General features: G+C 51.1%; 1 protein-coding gene across 2 annotated transcripts in view; it reads left to right on the top strand.

The window, feature by feature from the left end:
- SLC39A4 (solute carrier family 39 member 4) overlaps nucleotides 1–22,613 on the top strand; it is a 70,204-nt gene that overhangs the window by 24,086 nt on the left and 23,505 nt on the right. Inside the window, exons 1-3 of one of the 2 annotated variants that reach the window (XM_081874210.1) lie at nucleotides 228–1,160; nucleotides 12,477–12,761; nucleotides 21,038–21,242. In XM_081874210.1, coding sequence (XP_081730336.1) covers nucleotides 750–1,160; nucleotides 12,477–12,761; nucleotides 21,038–21,242 — 901 coding nt within the window. In that variant the 5' untranslated portion in view covers nucleotides 228–749. Of the gene's footprint in view, nucleotides 1–227; nucleotides 1,161–12,476; nucleotides 12,762–21,037; nucleotides 21,243–22,613 lie in introns of those variants that run through there. The other variant, XM_081874211.1, reaches the window with a different exon arrangement.

Genomic DNA, 22,613 nt, shown 5'->3' on the forward strand with positions numbered 1-22,613 from the left:
AACTAACTCAGTTCATGTGCTGAGTGTCCTCTTCTGGCAAGGATCTTTTCCCTCTCTCTTAACACAACAAGCAACAGTTTTGTGATGCCTTAAAGGCACTCTGGTTGTGGCATAAGCCTTTGTGGGCTCACGAAAGCTGATACCGTAATGAATCTGTCAGTCCTTAAGGTGCCACAAAACTCTGTTTTCAATATGTGCTGTGGACTACAAATCCTCTGGAAAGCTTTGAATGCAGTTTACAGAAAGCCCAACATAAACACACATCCACACACAAACCAAACGCTCACACCCCCAAAAATAAAAGAAAAAAAATCACACACTTTAGATGTCCCTCTGTCCTGGAACCCAGCCAGGAGCCTTTCAAACTGTTTGACACACACACAAAAATGACTCATTCTGGGCTGAAAGGGGATCTCATGAGTGCCGGTTGTGAAAAGACCCACCGAATGCCTCGCTCCCTCCTTCCTCATCCTCACCCTTGTGGCCTGGATATGAGGTAACAGTGCAGAGGATCCCTTCCACCCCAAAGGGGGACGTTGGGTGGGTGAGCTCATGAGGACGGTTGGGCAAGAAGCTGGAGGCTAAAGCTGGCTCATTTCCTCCCTGTCTGGAGCCTTGGCTGCTCGCCTCTTTTCCTGGTGACCCAGGAGCTCGGATTAGCCAGGGTCTGCCGCCTCTGCCTCTCTGCTTGCCAAGACCTGCCCCTCTATCAAGGTGAGGGATCTGCGTAGCTGGACAGGTTCTGTGGAATGGTTAACCTGAGGCAATCTCACCCTGAGCCAATCATCGCAAGCGGCAGAGCGGGGCAGCCGAGAGTCTACAGCACCTGGGCACCTGCCCCAAAGCCTGTCTTGGAGAAGCAGCCAGCCAGCAGCAGCAGGCACACCTGCCAGTCTCCTCCAGAAGACAGCCTTGCCAACCCAGCCATGCCACCTCTCCCCTGGGCAGCCTCCGTCGTCGCCGTCGTCCTCCTGCTCTGTCTCCCAGGGATGGCAATGCCAGGGCCCGGCCCGGAGGATGCCAGCCTGGACCCGGCCCTGCTGGAGCTGCGGACTCTCCTGGCGTCGGGCGAGGAAGGCGCTCTGCCCCAGGGCACCCTGGAGTCCCTGTTAAATATTGCGGTGGGTCGTGTGCAGTGCCCGGCAGTGCCGTGTGAAAAGGTAAAGAGGAGGATGGTGGCAGGTGTGCAGTGTTCTCCCGCTCGCCTGGGTCAAACTCCAGCCGGGGTTCAAAGGTCCGAAGGATGAGGCAGGCGCCCTTGATGGGATGCCGCTTGCCTCGCTCGCTTTGGGTGCAGAATGGGAGGAGGGGTGTGTTGGGAAAAGGAGGCAACCAGGGAGAAATCCCGTTCCTATTAGCCATCTGGAAAATCCCTTTCTCTCTCCTGCTATCTGTCTCTGGGAAAACCACAGGAGCTTTGACTGGTCTTTGCGGGGTGCTGGGTTCAGTCTTACGGTTGTGATTGATTGATTGATTGATTGATTGACATCAAAAGGCAGCCCTGTTTAGGGAAGCTTTTAATGTTTAATAGGTTATTGTATTTTAGTGTTTTGTTGGAAGCCGCCCAGAGTTGCTGGGGGGACCCAGCCAGATGGGTGGGGTATAAATTATTATTATTATTATTATTATTATTGATTGATATCCCACCTTTTATCCCAGAAGCTCAAAACATTGCATAGGGCTCCCTTCCCCTTCTCAACAGCCCTGCGAGGTAGCCAGGGCCAGATTTAGGTTTGATGAGTCCCTCAGCTCCTGAATGTAATGGGGCCCTTTCTATGTCCAGCTGTCCTTTGTCAATAACAAACTCTTGCTGTTTTTTGTGTTTAATATATGTTATATAGTAATTTATGGACCTGATAGGTATCTAAAGCCATTTGCACATCACAAATAGCAGCCTGCACAACACAAAACACTGTTGCTGTATGTAGGTTTTATTTTTATTTTATTTTTATCTTACATTTTGGAAATGTACGTCCAGTTTTGTTCTTTCTTTAAATTTTGGGGGGCCCCAAGAGAGTGGGGCCCTAAGCTATAGCTTGTTTAGCTTATATGGCACTGGAGGTAGGTTAGGCTGAGAGAGGCAGCAACTGGCCTCCAAGGCCACCATAATGAGCTCCCTTGCTCAGTGGGGATTCGAACCCTGGTCTCTCCCACATTTTAACCCCCTGCACCGCACTGGGACACTTCCCAGTTGCAAGTTTTTCCAGTTGTATTTCCCTTCTGCCTCTGAACTGTGTTGTGGGGGGGGGGGGGGCGTGCATTTTGCCAGGAATGGCGAGACATGTAAAATGCCCGTGCGTGGACTTTTAAGGCGCCGCAGCAACACCTAGCATGTTATTTCACCTGCTGGCGAGACTCACTTTGAACCACTTAATAACAGGTTGCAGGACAATGGAGGTTTTTCCCCCCAGCTGTATCATGGATCTAGAGAGCCAAAGAAAACTTTCAGCTTTAAAACCGGTGGAAAACAGGCTGATCTGAACAGACATGGCTGCCAGCAGATCCACACCGTATATTAAAGCGCACATGACTTGCCCTCCCCCTCCAAGAATCCTGGAAACTATAGTTTTCTGCTACAGTTCCCAACACCCCAGTTCTCAGGGTACTTGGGGGGAAGCCATTCCCTTGAAATGTGTGCCCTTTTAGGGGAAAAAATGATGTGAATCTGCCCACAGCATGTAGGGGATGAGGGCTGGCGACAGGAAGGGCAGAGAATCCTAGAACTGGATGGGGTCCACCAGAGGCCATCTAGTCCAACCCCCTGCAATGTGGTCGTTTGACACGGGGCCCATTCTTGCCTGCAGACTGTTGGCAGGTATGGAGTTGCCCTCCTACAGCCCTGAGGAAGGAGAAGGAATCCCTTCAACTATTTGCTGTGGGCTCCGTGGAATGCAAAGCCATAGAACATGTCTCAAAATGAGGGTAAAGGTGTAGTTATCTTCACCGTCTGTTTTCGTAAAGTTATGTGTAAAGTGAGGGTGGGAGCATGAATCCATGGGGCTCTCTAATAAGAGCATAATCACAGGGTAGTACTCAGTCCAGATGAATTGAGACCAGAATCTGATTTTGGAGAAAGCTGGTCTAACAGAACAGCTGACAGCCCAAGCACAGGCATGCTCTTAAATGAATGAAAGGGGTTTTTTTCCAAAAAAGGAGAAGAAAGAAATTGCTAACGGTATCAGCTGAAGGAGCAAGAACTCGGAGCAAGAGGTTGTAGAATTTTAGACTTAGAAGGGACCACGAGGGTCATCTAGTCCAACCCCCTGCAATGCAGGAAAATGATGGGGCAGATGAAGAAATTTCAGCAAAGGATGCAACGCCCAGCTGCCCGTGCCCAGACGCCTCCCCTCGGCAGGTGGTCACCTGAAGGACATGCCTCACAATCCTGGAACAGTTTGCTAGGCAATATTTGTAAGAATTCTCAATGGTCCTTCAGCCTCACCTGGAATCCAGTCAGTTATTAACAGACCTCCAGACCATAGGCTGACCCCATTCCTCCCAGTAGATTAGGAAATTGGTTGTCTTCTAGAGTTTCAGGCAGGGGACACTTCCAGCCCTGTTGGGAGATGCCATCAGGGGTTGAACCCTCAGGCCTCCTGCCCCTTGGTCACAACCCTTCCTGGGTGAATCCCTGTTCTCCTGCCCTGGCACCGGATCATAGGTTTAGACAAAAAACAAGGTATTTTTTAAAAAACAGATGTTTTGTTATTCATGCTCACCCATTTTGCACAGTGTCTCTGGGGAAAGCACCAAGCAAAGAATGAAATGCGGGAATGTTAAGAGCTTGCCGGGGCAACAGGAACTGCCTTGGCGATGTCATTGTCTCCTGGCTGGACCAAAGAATCTAGCCCAAAGTATCCTCATCATCATGGAATTGCAGAGTTGCAGAGCTGGAAGGGACTTCTGGCGATCATCTAGAGCAACCCCGCTGTGATGCAGGAATTGCACTTAGAGAATCCATTTCCAGCCTCTGCTGGAAAACGCCCAAGGAAGGATTCAGCTCACTGCCTTAATCAAACACCTTCTTTTATACTAAAATGCATTGGGTAACGATTGCAGTCGTAATCTCTTGGTTAACAGGATCTCGGCTGCATCTAAGGTTGCTTCTCTGGGCTTTAACCCTGCTTCTGTGGGCTTTAACAGTTTCATGTCAGGCTGAAATGCTACAGAGGAAGCACTGCACTGCATTTTCCCACACTTAATTTCCCCGCCAGTTAAAACATCATCTGCTACATTTCTGCCTGTACTGCAGCTATTAGCTCAAGGAAGAAGAGCCCTGTCAGAATAACAGTTGGCAACCTCCGCTGGGGCAAGGTTCAGCCGCAAAGCTAATGGCCATGAGTTTGAAGAAGGGGGAGAGCAAAGTGGGGACCCCTTCCCCAAGGGCTGTGGGCAGCAAAGAGTTAATAGCCGATACGCAGATGGCCTATAGAGGCTGGAGATTTCACAGGGTCAAAGGGCTGTGCAGGGTCCTTTTAACAGGACAGATAAAGTCCTTCTTGATGTGGCACAGAGTTAAACTGTGGAACTCCCTGCCACCAACTTGGATGGCTTTAAAAGAAGGCTGGACTGGACAAATTCATGGAGGAGGAGAGGGCTATTGAGGACTACTAGCCAGAATGGCTGTGCTCTACTTGCACAGCTGGTGGCAGCAATGCTTGCAAATGCCAGTTGCTGGAAACTGCAGGAGCAGAGATGGCTCTTGTGTTCGAATCCTGACTCTGGGTTTCCCACAGACATCTGGTTGGCCACTGCTAGTGTGATGGCCTGGACCCGGAGCCAGAGGAGTCTCAGTCCGCACCGGATCCTTTGCCTCAGGCGGCATCTGAACCGAGTCTGGGGCCTGATCCTGAAGAGCCCCAGTCTGCACAGGTTCCCCTGCAACAAACTCCAGCTGGGCCGAGTCAGGGGCCTGAGCCTGCCCTGGCTCCAGATGTGGGGATGACCTCCTTGCCTCCAGCTGGGCCATCGCTTACAGCTGCTCCACTACCAGTTGGGTCAGGGAAGGCTGAGGCGGCCCCTGGGGCTAGTAACCCACCGACGTCTCCCAAGCTGCAGAGACTAAGGTCTGAGAGAAGGCGAGACCTGAGTATTCGCAGAGGGAGTCCTCGCCTCCGGGCGAAACAGGTAGGCGAGTCGCCGGGGGATCAGAACCGGCCGTTACCCCAAGAGAGATAAAAGGCTGCTGGACCCTGCCCCAGGTCGTGGGAACAACGTTGCAGTTTGCCTGAACCTGCCTGTGATCCTGTGCCTGACCTAGCCCAGTTTCCTGCCTTGACCCTGTCAGACTGACTCCTCGCGGAACCCTTGGATTCGGGACCGGACCTGGACTATGGTTTTCGGGTTACTCCCTGGGCCCAGCACAGTGAGCACAGTGGATGAGCTTTCATCTGATCCAGCAGCCAGGCTCTCCCTAGCTCCTTCCATCTTTGAAGCTTTCACCCCGTGATGTGGTCAGTGCAAAGGACTTCTGTTTCTTTTTCTGCTGGAGCCACTTTGCTGCATCATGTTCAACCTGCAAAAAAGGCTTGGCGGTTGTGTTTCACCACAGCCAGCAGAGTGGAGAAGTTGAGCTTCACCTTTTTTGGCATGAACCACCCTCCCCACCCTCCCCGCCCAATCTGGCGTCTTCCAGATGTTCAGCGCTACAATTCTCATCACCGACAGCCAGAACATGATGGAAGCAGTCGTCCAAAACATCTGAGAGGCTGTTTTAGCATCTTAGACATTCTTGCAGAGGAACTGGGGTGGGATGAAGCCTGACCCTGAGAATGTTAAAAAGGTAAAGGTAAAGGGACCCCTGACCATTAGGTCCAGTCGCGGACGTCTCTGGGGTTGCGGCGCGCATCTCGCTTTATTGGCCAAGGGAGCCGGCGTACAGCTTCCGGGTCATGTGGTCAGCATGACTAAGCCGCTTCTGGAGAACCAGAGCAGCGCACAGAAACGCTGTTTAGCTTCCCACCAGAGCAGTACCTATTTATCTACTTGCACTTTGACGTGCTTTCGAACTGCTAGGTGGGCAGGAGCAGGGAACGAGCAACGGGAGCTCACCCCATCACAGGGATTCAAACCGCCGACCTTCTGATCAGCAAGTCCTAGGCTCTGTGGTTTAACCCACAGCGCCACCTGCGTCCCTCTGGGAAGGTTAAGCCTAGAGAAAAGTAGGGACTAGGAAAGCATGGATTTCCTCCATGTTCTCCTCCCAAATATCTCTGGAACGTAAATTAGACTTTGGGCCCAGCTACTGTCCTGGGCAAGCATGTCTCTGATCGTGCGCAAAGTCAATTTCCTTGAATGGCCACAGATTGTTCCTATCAATGAGTTGAAGTAAACGGCGTTAGCCCATCGAAAGTGACAGCTTCCAAGCGGAAACGAGACCTGAGACCGTTTCTTCTTAAGAAACCAACCATGATTGCATTGCTTGACCTCAGAATGGCCAAGTCCGAACCCCTAGGACCCAGATTTTCACAGAGCCAGCCTTTGAAAACAGCGAAGCGGAGATAATATCATAGAATTGTAGAGTTGGGACCCTCCAGGGTCATCTAGCCCTACCCGCTGCAATGCAGGGATTTCAACTAAAGCATCCATGATAGATGGCCATTCAACCTTCAATGAAGGTGAGTCCACCACCTTCTGGTGGACTCCATAGCATTCTACTATTGAACAACTCTTACCATCAGAAAGCTCTTCCTAATGCTTAGTTGTAATCTCATTTTTTGCCTTTTGAATCTGTTGGTTCGGATCCTGACCTCATAGAGAACAAGCTTGCTCCATCTCTCATGTGGCAGACCTTCAGATATTTGGCGATGGCTATTGTATCCCCTCAGGATTCTTTTGGGGGACAGGACTTTTGTTGGGTTGGGGGGCAGAACCGATGTGAGTTAAGTATTCCTATTGTTTTACTTGATCTGGGGAGGGGGGCTGCTGCCTCTCCCTGCCCCCCCTTGGCTACGCCTATGGCTTGCACATAACTTCTGGTTGCATCCTGCCTTCAATGATCAGCTCTGTCTTCTTCCCACTTCTGTTCCCACCCCAAGCCTCCATTCACCAGAAATTCTTTACATGTTAGAAGCAAATGCAAAAACCCATGTCGCCCCCTCAGGTAAACCCCAGAGGCTGTGTGAAAATGCCTTTATGATGATGATTAGTTTAGGAACAGGATCAAGGAGGAGGAGGCAACTGTTTAGGGTGGTGCCCATTTTTATAAAGCATTTATTTTGCATCTCCTGCGCATCAAAAGCATTCAAATGCCCTGGCCCTTCCTTTCCCGTTTGATCTGTTCCTTTGCAAAAGAAGGATGAAAGGGCCTCAGCTGTTTGGGTTGTCTTAGTTACCCTCCAGGAGGCTCAGCTGGAGCCAGAGCCCAGCAACCTTCTGCTGCAAAAGGGCACCCTCCACAAATCCAGAGGGGAGTCCCTAAGGCGCTTGGATGGTGCCTTGAATGCCTCTTCTGATGCCCTAAACATATGAATGCCTCCTTCCAGTGGCGTAGCGTGGGGTGCAGGGGGGGCCGGCCGCACCAGGCGCAACATCTGGGGGGGGGCGCTCGCCGCCCCGGAGTCGCCGAAGAGCCTCAGGCGCAGGCTGTAGCAGAGCCCCATGTCTCGCAGAACTGACGAGCTGTGCGTGCGTCCGGGCTGACAGCATCCGGCAGGCAGCGGCTCTCAGCGCTTGCCGCGGTCCCCGCGCGTCAGGGCCGCGGAGGGCGCGCCAGGCAGCCCCTCCTCACAGCCCCCCCCCCCCCCGCCGCCGCTGCTGCTGCTGAAGCAGCTGCTGGGCCATGTTGCATTTTCCTCGCCTCTCTGCCCTCCTCCTCCTCCTCCGGGCAAGCGGCGTCGTTTGGGCGGCAGCGCCAGCGGCAACTCGCCTCAGATCACCTGACACGGACCCGCCGCCGCCGCCGTGGCTACCTTACCGTAAATACCCCAGCCCAGGCAGCAGCAAGAAGAAGCTGGCAGCGGCGGCAGGTTAGGGGTTAGGGGGTGCAAATTACTTGCCTTGCCCCGGGTGCTGACAACCCACGCTACGCCGCTGCCTCCTTCTGCCAACTCTTGCACCCAAGCTGGTCTCAAATGTCTTGTTCCGCTTTCCTTTGGATCAGCAAGGCTGGGGGGTGGGTTGTCTTGTCAACTGGGCAGCCCAGGGCTTCCAGATACACTGCCCAGGCTTAGATGCCAGGGAGGTCACTTCAGTGCTGTTAATGCAGTGGTTTGACTTCACCCTCGGAGGCACACTCCATTGTCTTTCAAGACAGACAGGTGCCAGCAACAACCCCACCTTTGGGCACAAGACAGAAGTACTGTTTTTGGGGGACAGGGGGCAGGCGGGTGTGGAGGACTCCCTGGTCCTGAATGGGGTAACTGTGCCCCTGAAGGACCAGGTGCGCAGCCTGGGAGTCATTTTTGACTCACAGCTGTCCATGGAGGCGCAGGTCAGTTCTGTGTCCAGGGTAGCTGTCTCCAGCTCCATCTGGTACACAGGATGAGACCCTCCCTGCCAGCGTACTGTCTCGCCAGAGTGGTGCATGCTCTAGTTATTTCTCGCTTGGACTACTGCAATACGCTCTACATGGGGCTACCTTTGAAGGTGACCCGGAAACTGCAACTAATCCAGAATGTGGCAGCTAGACTGGTGACTGGAAGTGGCTGCCGAGACCACATAACACCGGTCTTGAAAGACCTACATTGGCTTCCAGTACGTTTCCAAGAACAATTCAAAGTGTTGGTGCTGAGCTTTAAAGCCCTAAATGGCCTTGGCCCAGTATTCCTGAAGGAGCGTCTCCACCCCCATCATTCTGCCCAGACACTGAGGTCCAGCGCCGAGGGCCTTCTCGGTAGTGGCATCCTGTGGAACACCCACCAGATGTCAAAGAGAAAAGCTACCAGACATTTAGAAGACATTTGAAGGAAGCCCAGTTTAGGGAAGTTTGTAATTTGTGACATTCTAATATATTTTTGATCTTTGTTGGAAGCCACCCAGAATGGCTGGGGAAACCCAGCCAGATGGGCGGGGCACAAATAATAAATTGTTGTTGTTGCAATATCCTCCCCCTTGCCATTTCACCCTCACAACAACCCTGCGAAGCACATTAAGTCCTACGCTCTAATCACTCTGCCACACTGTCTCTAACCTGTACCTCCTCATCAAATGGACTAAATGGGCAGCTGGCCTGATCCTGCAGGCTCTTCTCCTCTGTCACCAGTGGCTCAGCTAGCCGCTCCTACATCCGGAGCGGCACGGGGGTGCGATCCGCCCCCCTCTGGGATGGCACCTGGGGCGGACCGTCTCCACTGCACCCCGCTTCCTACGCCCCTGTCTGTCACCTCCGCATCTTATTTCCAGATGCAGACATACTGCTAGGATGGACCATGCAAAGCTCTAGACATCCCTCCCAGCAGATCCATATTTACTTTGCAGATTCCCCTTTAATTCCTATTCAGCTGGGTGCAGGCTGTAAGGAGACTCACTGAAGAACTATGTGTCGCTGTTTGCTTGACGAACATCAGCAGAACCTGCAGGATGAGGCCACTGCCCCATCTAGTCCAACATCCTGTTCTCACAGGGGCCAAGCAGATGCCTGTGGGACACCAGTAAGCAGGATCTGAGCACAAGAGCGACTCTCCGTTCCCGTGGCTTCTAGCATCTGGCATTCAGAAGCACTGCAGCTAGTAGCCATAGATAGCTCTTCTCTCCCGTGAATTTATCTCTCCCTCTTTTTAAGCCCTCCCGAGTTGTCAACCATCGCTGCCTCCTGTGGCAGAGAGTTCCACAGTTGAACCCTGCACTGTGCAAAGAGGTCTTTTTTCCCTGCTGCCTCGTATTTCACAGTGTGGAGGAGACATGCAGGCACCCAGACGTAAGCTGAACGTGTGCCAGGTTGCGAGAGACACAGAGAGAATGACTCTTTGTACTCTCTGCCAGCGTCACGCTTGGGAGTACACAGGTGAGAATGTCAGGCTCCAGGTGTGATCGTGCACACCTTCCCCTGGGGTGCCACCCACTTTGGCACAAATTGAGGCACGCTTGCCTTAGGGAGGAAGGCATTCCATTCCTGGAACGATAGAGCTATAGCAGTTTCAGCCAGCGCAGCGATACTGCAGGGGGGCGGAAAACCTGCACAGGTCAAATTTATTTGGAACATGGCTACATTCCACCTCTTTCAAGAAGAAATTCTCGTGGGTAATAATCAAAAGCAACAAGACCCCCTTAGGGCAGGCATCCCCAACCTTCTGCCCTCCAGATGTTTTGGACTACAATTCCCATCATCCCTGACCACTGGTCCTGTTAGCTAGGGATCATGGGAGTTGTAGGCCAAAACATCTGGAGGGCCAAAGGTTGGGGATGCCTGCCTTAGGATTGCCATCTGACCAGGTCTGGCCTGCTCCTATGCCATTCACGGCCAGCTGACCTGTAGAAATTAGCAAGGCAACCTCTTTGCCGTGTCAAGCGTCACAGCATTCCTGCATTCCTGCACTCACCTGACTTATTCAATCAGGGGGAAAATGGATCCCGTTCGCAACCAGAGGTACCACTGTCCTCTGATTCCTGGACCGTTCGCAGGCTGGATTTAGAAGGTGATTGGGCCGGATCCGGCCCCCAGGCCTTAGGTTGCCTACCCATGGTCTGGACTAAGGATTCTGAGCTCCTGTGTTCTGATTCGATATGTCCAATCGCAGAACATTTCAGGATTTGGGCCTCTGCCATTGGCTCTTGAACTCTGAGTCGTGATTCGCAGCTTGGAAGTTTAGACAGCCAATCACGTTGGGAGTGGGAGTGATCCAGGCTTTCAGGAATGTATATAAGCAGCTGATTTGCCCCTGTTTCCCAGTTATGTTGTTCAATAAAGGTTCTTGCTGTTATCACTGTGCCTTGCCTCATGGGAACCACCTATACTTCTCTGGCATTTGGGATCAGAGTTTTCTGGGTTTGGATTTTTCTTGTCCTGAATTAAAAAGAGGCAAGGGGTTGCCTCTGCCTCTAATAATAATAATCATAATAATATGATTTGACCTACACTGGCTCCCAGTATATTTCCGAGCACAATTCAAGATGTTGGTGCTGACCTTTAAAGCCCTAAACGGCCTTGGTCCAGTATACTTGAAGGTGCGTCTCCACCCCCATCATTCTGCCCGGACACTGAGGTCCAGCTTTGATGGCCATCTGGTGGTTCCCTCCCTGTGAGAAGTGAGGTTACAGGGACTCAGGCAGAGGGCCTTCTCAGTGGTGGCACCCATCCTGTGGAACGCCCTCCTGTCAGATGTCAAAGAGATAAACAACAACCTGACATTGAGAAGACATCTTAAGGCAGCCCTGTTCAGGGAAGTTTTTAATGTATGGCATATTAGTGTATTTTTGGTCTTTGTGGAAGCTGCCCAGAGTGGCTGGGGAAACCCAGCCAGATGGGCGGGGTACAAATAAAAAATAATAATTATTATTGTTGTTGTTGTTGTTATTATCATGTCATCTGGCCCCAACCAGACCTGACAGAATAGCTTCAAACAACTGCCAACTTCCTAAATTACCTCTCAGGCTTTGCAAACAGCTCAGCAATCCTTTATCAGCACCAGGGCAAAAGCCAAGGACTCCATAGTTTGTCTCAGCCCTTGCTATCCAGACCCATCTAGTTGCAGGCTGAGCGGGCTGGTCAGAGCTGGGTTCAAATCCCACTCGAGTCATTCACCTCTTATCTGGTGCTGATAACACCCGAGAAGTTCACTTTTATTAATCTTCTGTCCCCTGAATCTCAGAGGCCCTGATCCAGCTGATAGCTGCAGGAAACAGAACGCTAGGTGCAATGGATCTTTGGCCTGATCCAGCCTTCCCCAACCAGGTGCCCTCCAGAAGTTTCAGAGGAGCCACAAAGCTTCGAGGCCGCTTTACTTTCAAAAAATTCTTTTATTTTCATATCAGCATGTGCAAGCTTCGGAGCTACACAGCACTCTGCGTCAGATGTCGTTTATTTATTATTAAATGTGTCCACCCATGAGCAGAATCATTTAGGCAGCTTGCGAAGGAAAAACGAACAAACACCATAGGGTTTATTTTTTAAAAAGACAATAATGAAAACCAAATCTCCAAATGAATCTAAACTTTAATGTCTAAAATCCCTGGTAGAGGACAAGGATCCTGAGATCACGTTAAGGGTAGCCAAATTCTGTGTGATTGCCATAAAACGTAGGGAACAAGCTATGCTATCATCATGATTAAGGTTTTAAATGATAATTTTAGGTTATATGTTAGTGACTAAGTTTTAATTTATATATTTTTAACTGTTGCTATGTCTGTATTGTCCCTGTTATACCTAATTGCAAATTCAAATGTATCCCTATCGTGTTTTATGATTTCCTTGATATTGTATGTGGGTTGGAACTGGTCAGTGACCAAAATAATAAAAATTCAAATAATGAAAACCATAAAAATCTGCGCAAAAATAACAAACTGTCCCCCTCCTCTCTCTCTCTCTTTCCCCCTTCCAGTGTCTCTCTGCTTCGGATATTTTTACACTCACAAAGGGAAAAACTTCCAGGGATGCCAACCTCACATCCTCGGAGCTGTTGCCATTCTCCGCTGGCCTGGTCTACTACCTCACTGACCCCATGGCAGCTTGCCGGTCCATGGCGGACGGAGACTGGGTGGCCAAAGTCCGCACTTTGCAGAGCGAATTCTTAGAGGGGAATCCTCCCGCTGCGCCTGATCGAGAGAAGGTGGCCGAGCTGATGGGGGCCGTTCAGAGAAACATCCAGGAGAATGAAAGAAATGAGGTAATAATAATAATAATAATTTTTTATTTCTACCCCGCCCTTCCCGGTTAAAAAACCAGGATCAGGGTGGCTAACAACAAATTTAAAACACTTAATTGCATAAGCAGCATAAAATACAGTATGAAAACATGAATAACAATAAAATTCAAAAATCAATTTAGGGGAAATAAGCATTAGATAATCCCCAGGGCTAGCTGGCTGAATTGGTCCTCCTTGGGCCAGCGAGGAGACCAGGGGAGAATTAGCTGTGGGGTCTCAGAGCGGGTGATCTTCATAAAAGGGGAGGCAAGGGAAATAAAAGATCTGGCTGAATTCTAATTAAAGGCCAGGCGGAATAGCTCTGTCTTACAGGCCCTGCGGAAGGAAGTTAAATCCTGCAGGGCCCTGGTCTCACGGGACAGAGCTTTCTACCAGGTCGGAGCCATCACTGAAAAGGCCCTGGCCCTGGGGGAGGATAGTCTGACTTCCTTAGGGCCCGGGACCTCTAAACTATGGTTATTCATGGACCTGAAGGTCCTCTGTGGGGCAGACCAGGAGAGGCGGTCCCGTAAATACGAGGGCCCTAAGAGAGGTAACACCTGGGAAAGGATCTGCTGGCAGAATCTACTCCCATCCCAATTCTGGATTAAGAACATAAGGAGGAGCCTACTGGATTATTACAAAATTAAAAGACGCCTGCTCCTTGGGAGAAAGGCGATGGCAAACCTATACAGCATCTTAAAAAGCAGAGACATCACCTTGCCAACAAAGGACCGTATAGTTCAAGCCATGGTTTTCCCAGTAGTGATGTATGGAAGTGAGAGCTGGACCATAAAGGAGGCTGATCGCCAAAGAATGGATGCTTTTGAATTCTGGTGCTGTAGCACCCTGCTTGTGGTTAACGCTTAGCTGGAATGAAATATTCAACGCAGCAATAGAGAAATTAAAATAGTAATTTATTTGTCAGACAAATAAATAAGAGGCACAGTGGTACATGGTTACCAAGCTCTGGCCTGGCCTCCTGCCATTCTGGCCAGCACTTATATTCCCTTAATCCAGCCCCCTTTGCTCCTCCTGTGGCTGCCTCTGTCCAATCAGCCTGGTTGAAATTCCTATTGGCTGTTTGGTAGAACCAATCACAAAAGATACACCCACAAAAGATACACCCACTTCCTTGCCCTTATAAGGGAGACAAAGAGCTATATATATGACATATAAGTAATAATATATCTTACATGGAATCTTAATTACCAGCTCACCTCTTGCCCTCCTTGCCCTATTGCCTTCTAAAACAAATGGTTAATCTTACATTTTTATGTTCAACAGATGTCAAGGATCTTGAGTTTCACATCAACATTGAAAGATTTCCTTCATTTAAGGTTTCTAAACAAATGCCTGACAACTATATATCAAGACTGCTTGGATGGCGTCTTCTGTCTGGCAGGGGGGCTAGGCTCATTTGCCCCTCTGGTCTCCTATTGCAATATGACTCTATGAAATAAGAATCTAGCATTTCTTAAATCCTTTGCATAATTACATTTAAGCCAATATATTTAAGCTAATATATTTCATACATTTATCATAGGTAGCCTCTTAAAAGAATAAAGCTTTTCAAAGTAAAAAGGAAGAAACTCAGTAAAACACAGCTTTTAAAAGAAGCCTCTTCAGTTTACACTTCCCCCTTTCACTCTCCTTTCCAGCCAGCTGCTTTCCCAACATTTATTGCCTTTTAACTCTCTCAGTTTAAGAAAGAATGGCTTTAGAAAAAGACTTCCCCAAAAATGCTCTCTTTCTTTCTGCCAGCTAAATGTTTTTCCCCATTTGCCTCTGGCCTTAGAAAATTTAGCTCAAGGTTTTAACGTGAGGCTCCATGATATCATTTTACTATTTACCCATTCCTAATTGTGTTTTCTCAGCCTGCAAGGGCAGTGTATGTAATTTCCCCTTTTTATGACTTTGAGAATTGTTTTTCTACTATAAATCAATGGGGCCCCCTTGTCTTAGGAGAATGGCCAAGGTTTTCTCTGCCTGGCATGAAACATTTGAAAATCTAAGCCCATTTAATTTAGGAACCTGATCAAGATATAAGCCAATATAAGTCTTGATTAAAAATGCAGTCTATATTCAGATGCCACAGTGCTAGAGGAGACTCTTGAGAGTCCCATGGACTGCAAGAAGATCCAACCTCTCCATTCTGAAGGAAATCAGCCCTGAGTGCTCCCTGGAAGGACAGATCCTGAAGCTGAGGCTCCAATACTTTGGCCACGTCATGAGAAGAGAAGACTCCCTGGAAAAGACCCTGATGTTGGGAAAGATGGAGGGCCCAAGGAGAAGGGGACGACAGAGGACGAGATGGTGGGACAGTGTTCTCAAAACTACCAGCATGAGTTTGACCAAACTGCGGGAGGCAGTGGAGGACAGGAGGGCCTGGCGTGCTCTGGTCCAGGGGGTCACAAAGAGGCGGACACCACTAAACAACAACAACAACAAAAACATAATAGGGGGGAAATAGAGGGGGGAGGAAAGGGGGGAATTTAAAATACAGGTCAAAATGCAATTTAAAATGCAGCCTCTTTTTAAAGTAGCTGAAAAATCCAACATCAGCGCGTCCAACCAGATCACCCAATGGGAAACCAGCAAGCAGAATTCGAACCCTGGAGCAACTCTCCTCTCCTGGGTTTTCCAGAAACTGGGATTCAGGAGCATTGCTGCCTCTCAACTGTGGAGCCATCGATAGCCCTCCTCCTCCATGAATTTGTCTGACCCTCTTTTAAAACCATCTAGTGGCAGGGAGTTCCACAGGTTAACTGGGTGCAGTGGGACAAAGGCCTTCCTTTCGTCTGCCCTGAATCGGACAATATTCCATTTCATGGGGTGTCCGTGAGTTCTAGGGTTGTGATAATAATAATAATAATAATAATAAATTTTATTTATATCCCGCCCTCCCCAGCCGAAGCCGGGCTCAGGGCGGCTAACAACACTAAAACAGTACAACATTATAAAACATTATAAAAATGGATTAAAATGAATTAAAATCAAAATTGATGGCAACCATAAACTAAAGTTTTGTAAAGATTGCCAGAGGAGGGAGTCAGGCTGCGCCCTGACCAAAGGCCAGGTGGAACAGCTCTGTCTTGCAGGCCCTGCGGAAAGATGTCAAGTCCTGCAGGGCCCTTGTCTCTTGTGAGAGAGCGTTCCACCAGGTTGGAGCCGCAGCCGAAAAAGCCCTGGCTCTAGTTGAGGCCAGCCTAACCTCTCTGTGGCTTGGGACCTTCAAGATGTTTTTATTTGAAGATCGTAAGTTCCTCTGTGGGGCATACCAGGAGAGGCGGTCCCGTAGGTACGAGGGCCCTAGGCCGTATAGGGCTTTGAAGGTTAAAACCAGCACCTTAAACCTGATCCTGTACTCCACCGGGAGCCAGTGCAGCTGGTATAGCACCGGATGAATGTGATCTCTAAGCGAAGACCCCGTAAGGAGTCTCGCTGCAGCATTTTGCACCCGCTGGAGTTTCTGGGTCAGTCTCAAGGGCAGCCCCACGTAGAGCGAGTTACAATAATCCAGTCTGGAGGTGACCGTCGCGTGGATCACAGTGGCTAGGTCAGGGCGTGAGAGGTAAGGAGCCAACTGCTTAGCTTGGCGGAGATGAAAGAATGCCGCCTTTGTTATAGCTGCAATCTGCGCCTCCATGGAGAGGGAGGTATCGAAGATTACACCCAAACTCTTAACGGACGGTGCTGGCACTAATTGCACCCCCGCAAGAGATGGGAGTTGCCCCCTCAGCCCCCTGTCGTCCCGTCCCAGCCAGAGGACCTCTGTCTTCGAAGGATTTAACTTCAGCCGGCTCCCACGTAACCATCCAGCCACAGCCTCCAAGCATCTGATCAGTGTGTCTGGGGCAGAGTCCGGGTGGCCGTCCATCAACAGATAGAGTTGGGTGTCATCAGCATACTGATGGCAGCCCAGCCCAAAACTCCGGACAAGCTGGGCGAGGGGGCGCATAAAGATGTTAAAAAGCATTGGGGAGAGTATTGCACCCTGGGGCACACCACACACCAAGGAGTGGCGGGATGACAATTCCCCCCCAAGCGTCACCCTCTGTCCCCGACCGGAGAGAAACGAGCGCAGCCATTGAAGGACTGTGCCCTGGATCCCCACGTCGGCAAGGCGGTGGTCCAGGAGTTCGTGATCGACCATGTCGAAGGCTGCTGACAGGTCTAGAAGAATCAGCAGCCCCGACCCGCCTCGATCCAGCTGCCTGCGGAGATCATCTGTTAGGGCGACCAGAGCCGTCTCAGTCCCATGACCAGCGCGGAAGCCGGACTGGAATGGATCCAGAGCCGATGTTTCATCCAGAAACCTACCAAGCTGTTCAGCAACCGCTCTCTCAATCACCTTACCCAGGAATGGAAGATTCGAAACCGGGCGGTAATTGGATAGATCTAAGGGATCTAATGATGTTTTCTTTAAGAGCGGGCGCACCACTGCCTCCTTCAGTTCCCCTGGGAATGTCCCGGTGCCAAGGGACAGATTGATGATATCCCCCAGGGGGGCCCGCACCTCGTCTGGACACGCTCTAATCAGCCAGGACGGGCACGGGTCGAGAGGACATGTGGTGGGCTTTCCAGCTCGGAGGAGTCTGTCCACATCGGCTGGGGATATCCGGTCAAAGTGGTCCAATACTGAACCCGAGGGCAGTCGAGGGGCCTCCAGTTCCTTTATTGTATCCAAATTGGCAGGGAGGTCATGGCGGAGCAACAAGACCTTCTCCGCAAAAAAGCTCGCAAATGCCTCACAGCTGTGTGTCAAATTGTTATTTAAATTTGGCTGTCCTTCGAGGGACGTTAAAGACCGAATTATACTAAATAATTGCGCCGGGCGAGAGCTAGCGGATGCAATGGAGGCCGAGAAGTAAGACTTCTTAGCGGCCTTCACTGCCATCTCATAGGTTTTCATAAAAACCCTATAAGATGTTCTTGAGGCTCCGTCACGGGCACCCCGCCATACTCGCTCTAGCCGTCTGAGGTCCCGCTTCATTTTCCGGAGCTCCTCGGTAAACCAGGGAGCCCGGTTTCTGCGGGGTCGCAGAGGGCGCTTAGGTGCGATCTCATTGATGGCTGCCAGGAGCTGGGTATTCCAGGCCTCAACAAGCTCAGTCAATGAGTCGCCAGGGGGAGAAAGGTCCCGCAAGGCTTGACGGAATCTATCAGGGTCCATCAGCCTTTGCGGGCGAGCCCAAATTGGCTCGCCACCCAAGCAGGGTGGGGGTGGAACGTCAATCCTGGCTTTCAGGGCATAGTGATCAGACCATGGCACCTTCATCGAAGGAAACATGATCACATCTATACCGACGCCAAAGATCAAATCCAGCGTGTGGCCTGCTTGATGTGTGGGCCCGAAACAAACTGGGAGAGCCCTAGTGTCGCCATGGAAGACACCAGGTCCAGAGCCTGTGAGGAGGGAGCGGCATCAGCATGGAAGTTGAAGTCTCCCAATACCAATAGGTTAGGGAACTCCAAGGCCCAGCCGGCCACCGCCTCCAGCAGGCCTGACAGGGTGGCTGCTGGTGCGCTAGGTGGCCGGTACACCAGCCAGACAGCCAAGCTCTCCTCGGAGCCCCACACTAGGCCAACACATTCAATGCCGGGGATCGATGGCGATGGTAGAGCCCTGAAAGGACAATCTTCCCGGATTAATAACGCCACCCCTCCCCCCCGGCCCACAGTCCGCGACTGGTGGAGGACGGAGAAACCCGGGGGCGCCATCTCTCGTAAGGTAACAGTATCCCCTTCGCGCACCCAGGTCTCAGTCACACATGCCAGGTCAACCCCCTGCGAGGTGAAGAAATCTCGCAGGGTGGCGGTTTTGTTGCCTATAGACCTGGCATTGCACAACACCAGTGACGGAGGTGAGTAATCCTTGCTCACCCTACCCTCGTCTCTCGGGATGGGGCGCAGATTGGAAGGGGTACGAGCATATCCGTATCTCGATCCCCTTCGCCTATGACATCTGCCCCCACCGCCATACCTCCCTTGCCCCTCCACAGTAGGAATCCCAAGCCTAATATTCGCCTCCATTTACAGAATATAAAAGCAAACAAACAAAAACAATTACACGAAAATAAAGCCAATCCCCACCCCACTCCACAACCACCCCACCCCAACCCAAAATAGACCAAAACAAAATAAAAATACATGAATAAAAATCACCGCTTATGGTGGTACAACAAAGCAAAACAAAACAAAAAACCCACACAGTTTAAAACATATAAAAACACTTCAAACAACCGCTGCCGCAGCACCAATGTCCCCAAAGGTGCGGCAGTGATGAGCGTAGGCCCCGCCCCAAGGCCTGATGGAGAGTGGGCCTACAGGGGGAAGCCCTCCCCACACGCACGGCAAAGCGGCAGCAGTGGTGTTCCGAGGCCTCCTTGAAGCCTTATATGCTGAGGTGGAGTCTGGGGCCCGTCCCCAAGCCCAAGGTGGAGAATGGGCTTGCAGGGGGAGCGGTCCTCCCCAAGACTCACTGGCAAAGCGGCAGCAGCAGTGTCCCGGGCCTACTTGGAGTCTTTTATGCTGAGGTGGAGTCTGGGGCCCGTCCCCAAGCCCAGGATGGAGAATGGGCTAGCAGGGGGAAGCCCTCCCCACACGCACGGCAAAGCGGCAGCAGTGGTGTTCCGAGGCCTCCTTGAAGCCTTATATGCTGAGGTGGAGTCTGGGGCCCGTCCCCAAGCCCAAGGTGGAGAATGGGCTTGCAGGGGGAGCGGTCCTCCCCAAGACTCACTGGCAAAGCGGCAGCAGCAGTGTCCCGGGCCTACTTGGAGTCTTTTATGCTGAGGTGGAGTCTGGGGCCCGTCCCCAAGCCCAGGATGGAGAATGGGCTAGCAGGGGGAAGCCCTCCCCACACGCACGGCAAAGCGGCAGCAGTGGTGTTCCGAGGCCTCCTTGAAGCCTTATATGCTGAGGTGGAGTCTGGGGCCCGTCCCCAAGCCCAGGATGGAGAATGGGCTAGCAGGGGGAAGCCCTCCCCACACGCACGGCAAAGCGGCAGCAGTGGTGTTCCAAGGCCTCCTTGAAGCCTTATATGCTGAGGTGGAGTCTGGGGCCCGTCCCCAAGCCCAGGATGGAGAATGGGCTAGCAGGGGGAAGCCCTCCCCACACGCACGGCAAAGCGGCAGCAGTGGTGTTCCAAGGCCTCCTTGAAGCCTTATATGCTGAGGTGGAGTCTGGGGCCCGTCCCCAAGCCCAGGATGGAGAATGGGCTAGCAGGGGGAAGCCCTCCCCACACGCACGGCAAAGCGGCAGCAGTGGTGTTCCAAGGCCTCCTTGAAGCCTTATATGCTGAGGTGGAGTCTGGGGCCCGTCCCCAAGCCCAGGATGGAGAATGGGCTTGCAGGGGGAAGCCCTCCCCACACGCACGGCAAAGCGGCAGCAGATACAGAGCAAAACATTTCTCTGTACACTGTAAGATTTTAATAAGTTTATCATTAATGTGTAGCTTAATGTACAGACCAGTCTTCCCCACGTTGTTGAGTTTCAGGTGTTTTGGATTACAACTCTCACCTGGCCAGGTCAAATGTTTTTGAGAGATGCTGCCAAGACAAATTTCCTGATAAATGGTGATGCCCGTTAAAGGAAAACCGTAATTAAAATGCTAGCATTCCCCTTTCCCTGCCATTACCTCCTTGCCTCCTGGAGCTCCACGGTGGCATGGAAATTAGACAGCTAAAGCTTTTCCTGTCTTTTCCTGATGGGGTAAAGTTTTACCTGTTGGATATCTGTCTGTCACACTATAATTAAGGAGGGGAGAGCTGGCAACTCTAATCTTCTCTACTGTTAATCATCTGGCCTTTGTTAGCAAGGAAGGGGAAGAAGACCGAACTTGAGAAAGTTCTAGGTGGGAGTAGTTAAAAGCTAGTTAAATATGACAAGGCCAACTTTCTAGTCCTCATTACTAAGACAAAAAAGCCTCAAGACACACAGGCTTTTCTTATTGCTCCCATCGCTAAATTCCCACACTTCCGTTCCCTCTGCTTCTCCATTGCCACCCGCTGTTATTCCTCTGTCTCGCCTTTAAATTAAGTACATCTCTAGACATTCTGCAGCCATGGCTGTCAGGGTGGCTTACAAAATAAAGCACAAATAAGTAGTTTGATTCCTGCGTTGCATCGGGTTGGACTAGATGCCCCCTGGGGGTCCCTTGCAGCTCTAAAATTCTAGGATCCTGTGAAATAAATTGCTCGGCTGAGCAGCCTCAGAGGCTCAGCCTGTCTCCTGACCTGCTCTCCTCTCCTTCCCAGCCCTGCGCAGGAGTGGACCAGATCCTGGAGAGCAGTGCACGGATCTCCAAGCGAGTAGCCTCGGAGCCAGCTGGGCAGGTGCTGGCAGCCGTTGCCTACCATGCCCTGACAGGGGGCTGCTTCCATGCCCTCCCCCCAGAACACTACTTTGTGGAGTACATCTTTGGGCTCTACGGCAACAAGACCCACAACCTCACCTTGGCAGGTAATTTCATCCCACTGGTTTTTTTGTTTGTTTTTGAATTTGATAGTGTTTATTATACAAACCATTAGAAGTAAATTTAGGTAAAGGTAAAGGGACCCCTGACCATTAGGTCCAGCCGTGGCCAACTCTGGAGTTGCGGCGCTCATCTCGCTTCACTGGCCGAGGGAGCCGGTGTACAGCTTCCGGGTCATGTGGCCAGCATGACTAAGCCGCTTCTGGAGAACCAGAGCAGCGCACTGAAACACCGTTTACCTTCCCGCCGGAGCGGTACCTATTGATCTACTTGCACTTTGACGTGCTTTCAAACTGCTAGGTGGGCAGGAGCAGGGACTGAGCAACGGGAGCTCACCCCGTCACAGGGATTCGAACCGCCGACCTTCTGATCGGCAAGTCCTAGGCTCTGTGGTTTAACCCACAGCACCAACCGCGCCCCTTTTAGTAAATTGACACAGTAAATTGACACAGCTATTAATTATAGAAGGTGGCATCAACTCTTGGCACTGCCATGCTGTGTAACACAGTTTAAGTTAGTAGAGTAAGGCATGATTCCATTTTAAGGCATGCAGGAAAGGGGTTTATTGCATTCCATATTTTTCCTTCAGCTCTTCCGCTTTTCTAATATATGCTTTCATTGCATCTTCTTTGGAGATGCCTTTCAAGGAATTCCAGGCGTCCCACTTGCCCTTGCCTTTGAAATCAAGCATCCCAGGATGGTCTGCATTTACAACTCCAGCTGTGGCCTGCTTGTAACAGCTGTAGATATCCAGCATTTCTTGATCTCTTGGTTGAGTCTTCAGCTTCTTGACTTCTTCTGCAGCTTTTTCAAACTCTGTGCCATGGTTGCAGAAGCGGGCAGCGACCTCATTTCATCCCGCTGTTGGGGAATGGGGTGCTGGGTGAGGAAGGCAGTGGGCAAGGGTTTGAGTGGGGAGGGGAGGGGAGTCTATTCGGTCCTGAGACAGGCAGAAGGTTTGCTCCGAGACTTTCCTGCTTCTGTGTCTGTTGAGGATGAGCCACCTGCCTTAACACAGAGTCACAGAATTTGTGAGTCAGAAGGGACCCTGAGGACATCTAGTCCAACCCTCCTGTGTTTGGGGGGGTGGTTTCACCAGCACTGGGTTGGGGTTGTGTGTCTGTGTCTCTCTCTGTGTTGATGGAGATGAGTTCTAAGGTGTGGCCTCGCCTCTGCCCTGGACGCCAGATGTCCCTGGGCAAATCCAGCTCAGCTCCTGAAACAGAGCTGGCCTGCACAGTTGCAAGTAAAGCTCACTTGCTGGGTGGCGGGTCCTGTTTCTGGGTGGGGGGCTTTGTTCCCAGGTGCAGATTAATCCTTGAAGTGCAGATGGCTCTAGTCTAAAGCGTGGGTAGGCA

Source organism: Podarcis erhardii (genome assembly GCF_964252035.2).
Source record: "Podarcis erhardii genome assembly, chromosome: 8".
In the NCBI taxonomy this organism is placed as follows: Eukaryota; Metazoa; Chordata; class Lepidosauria; order Squamata; family Lacertidae; genus Podarcis; species Podarcis erhardii.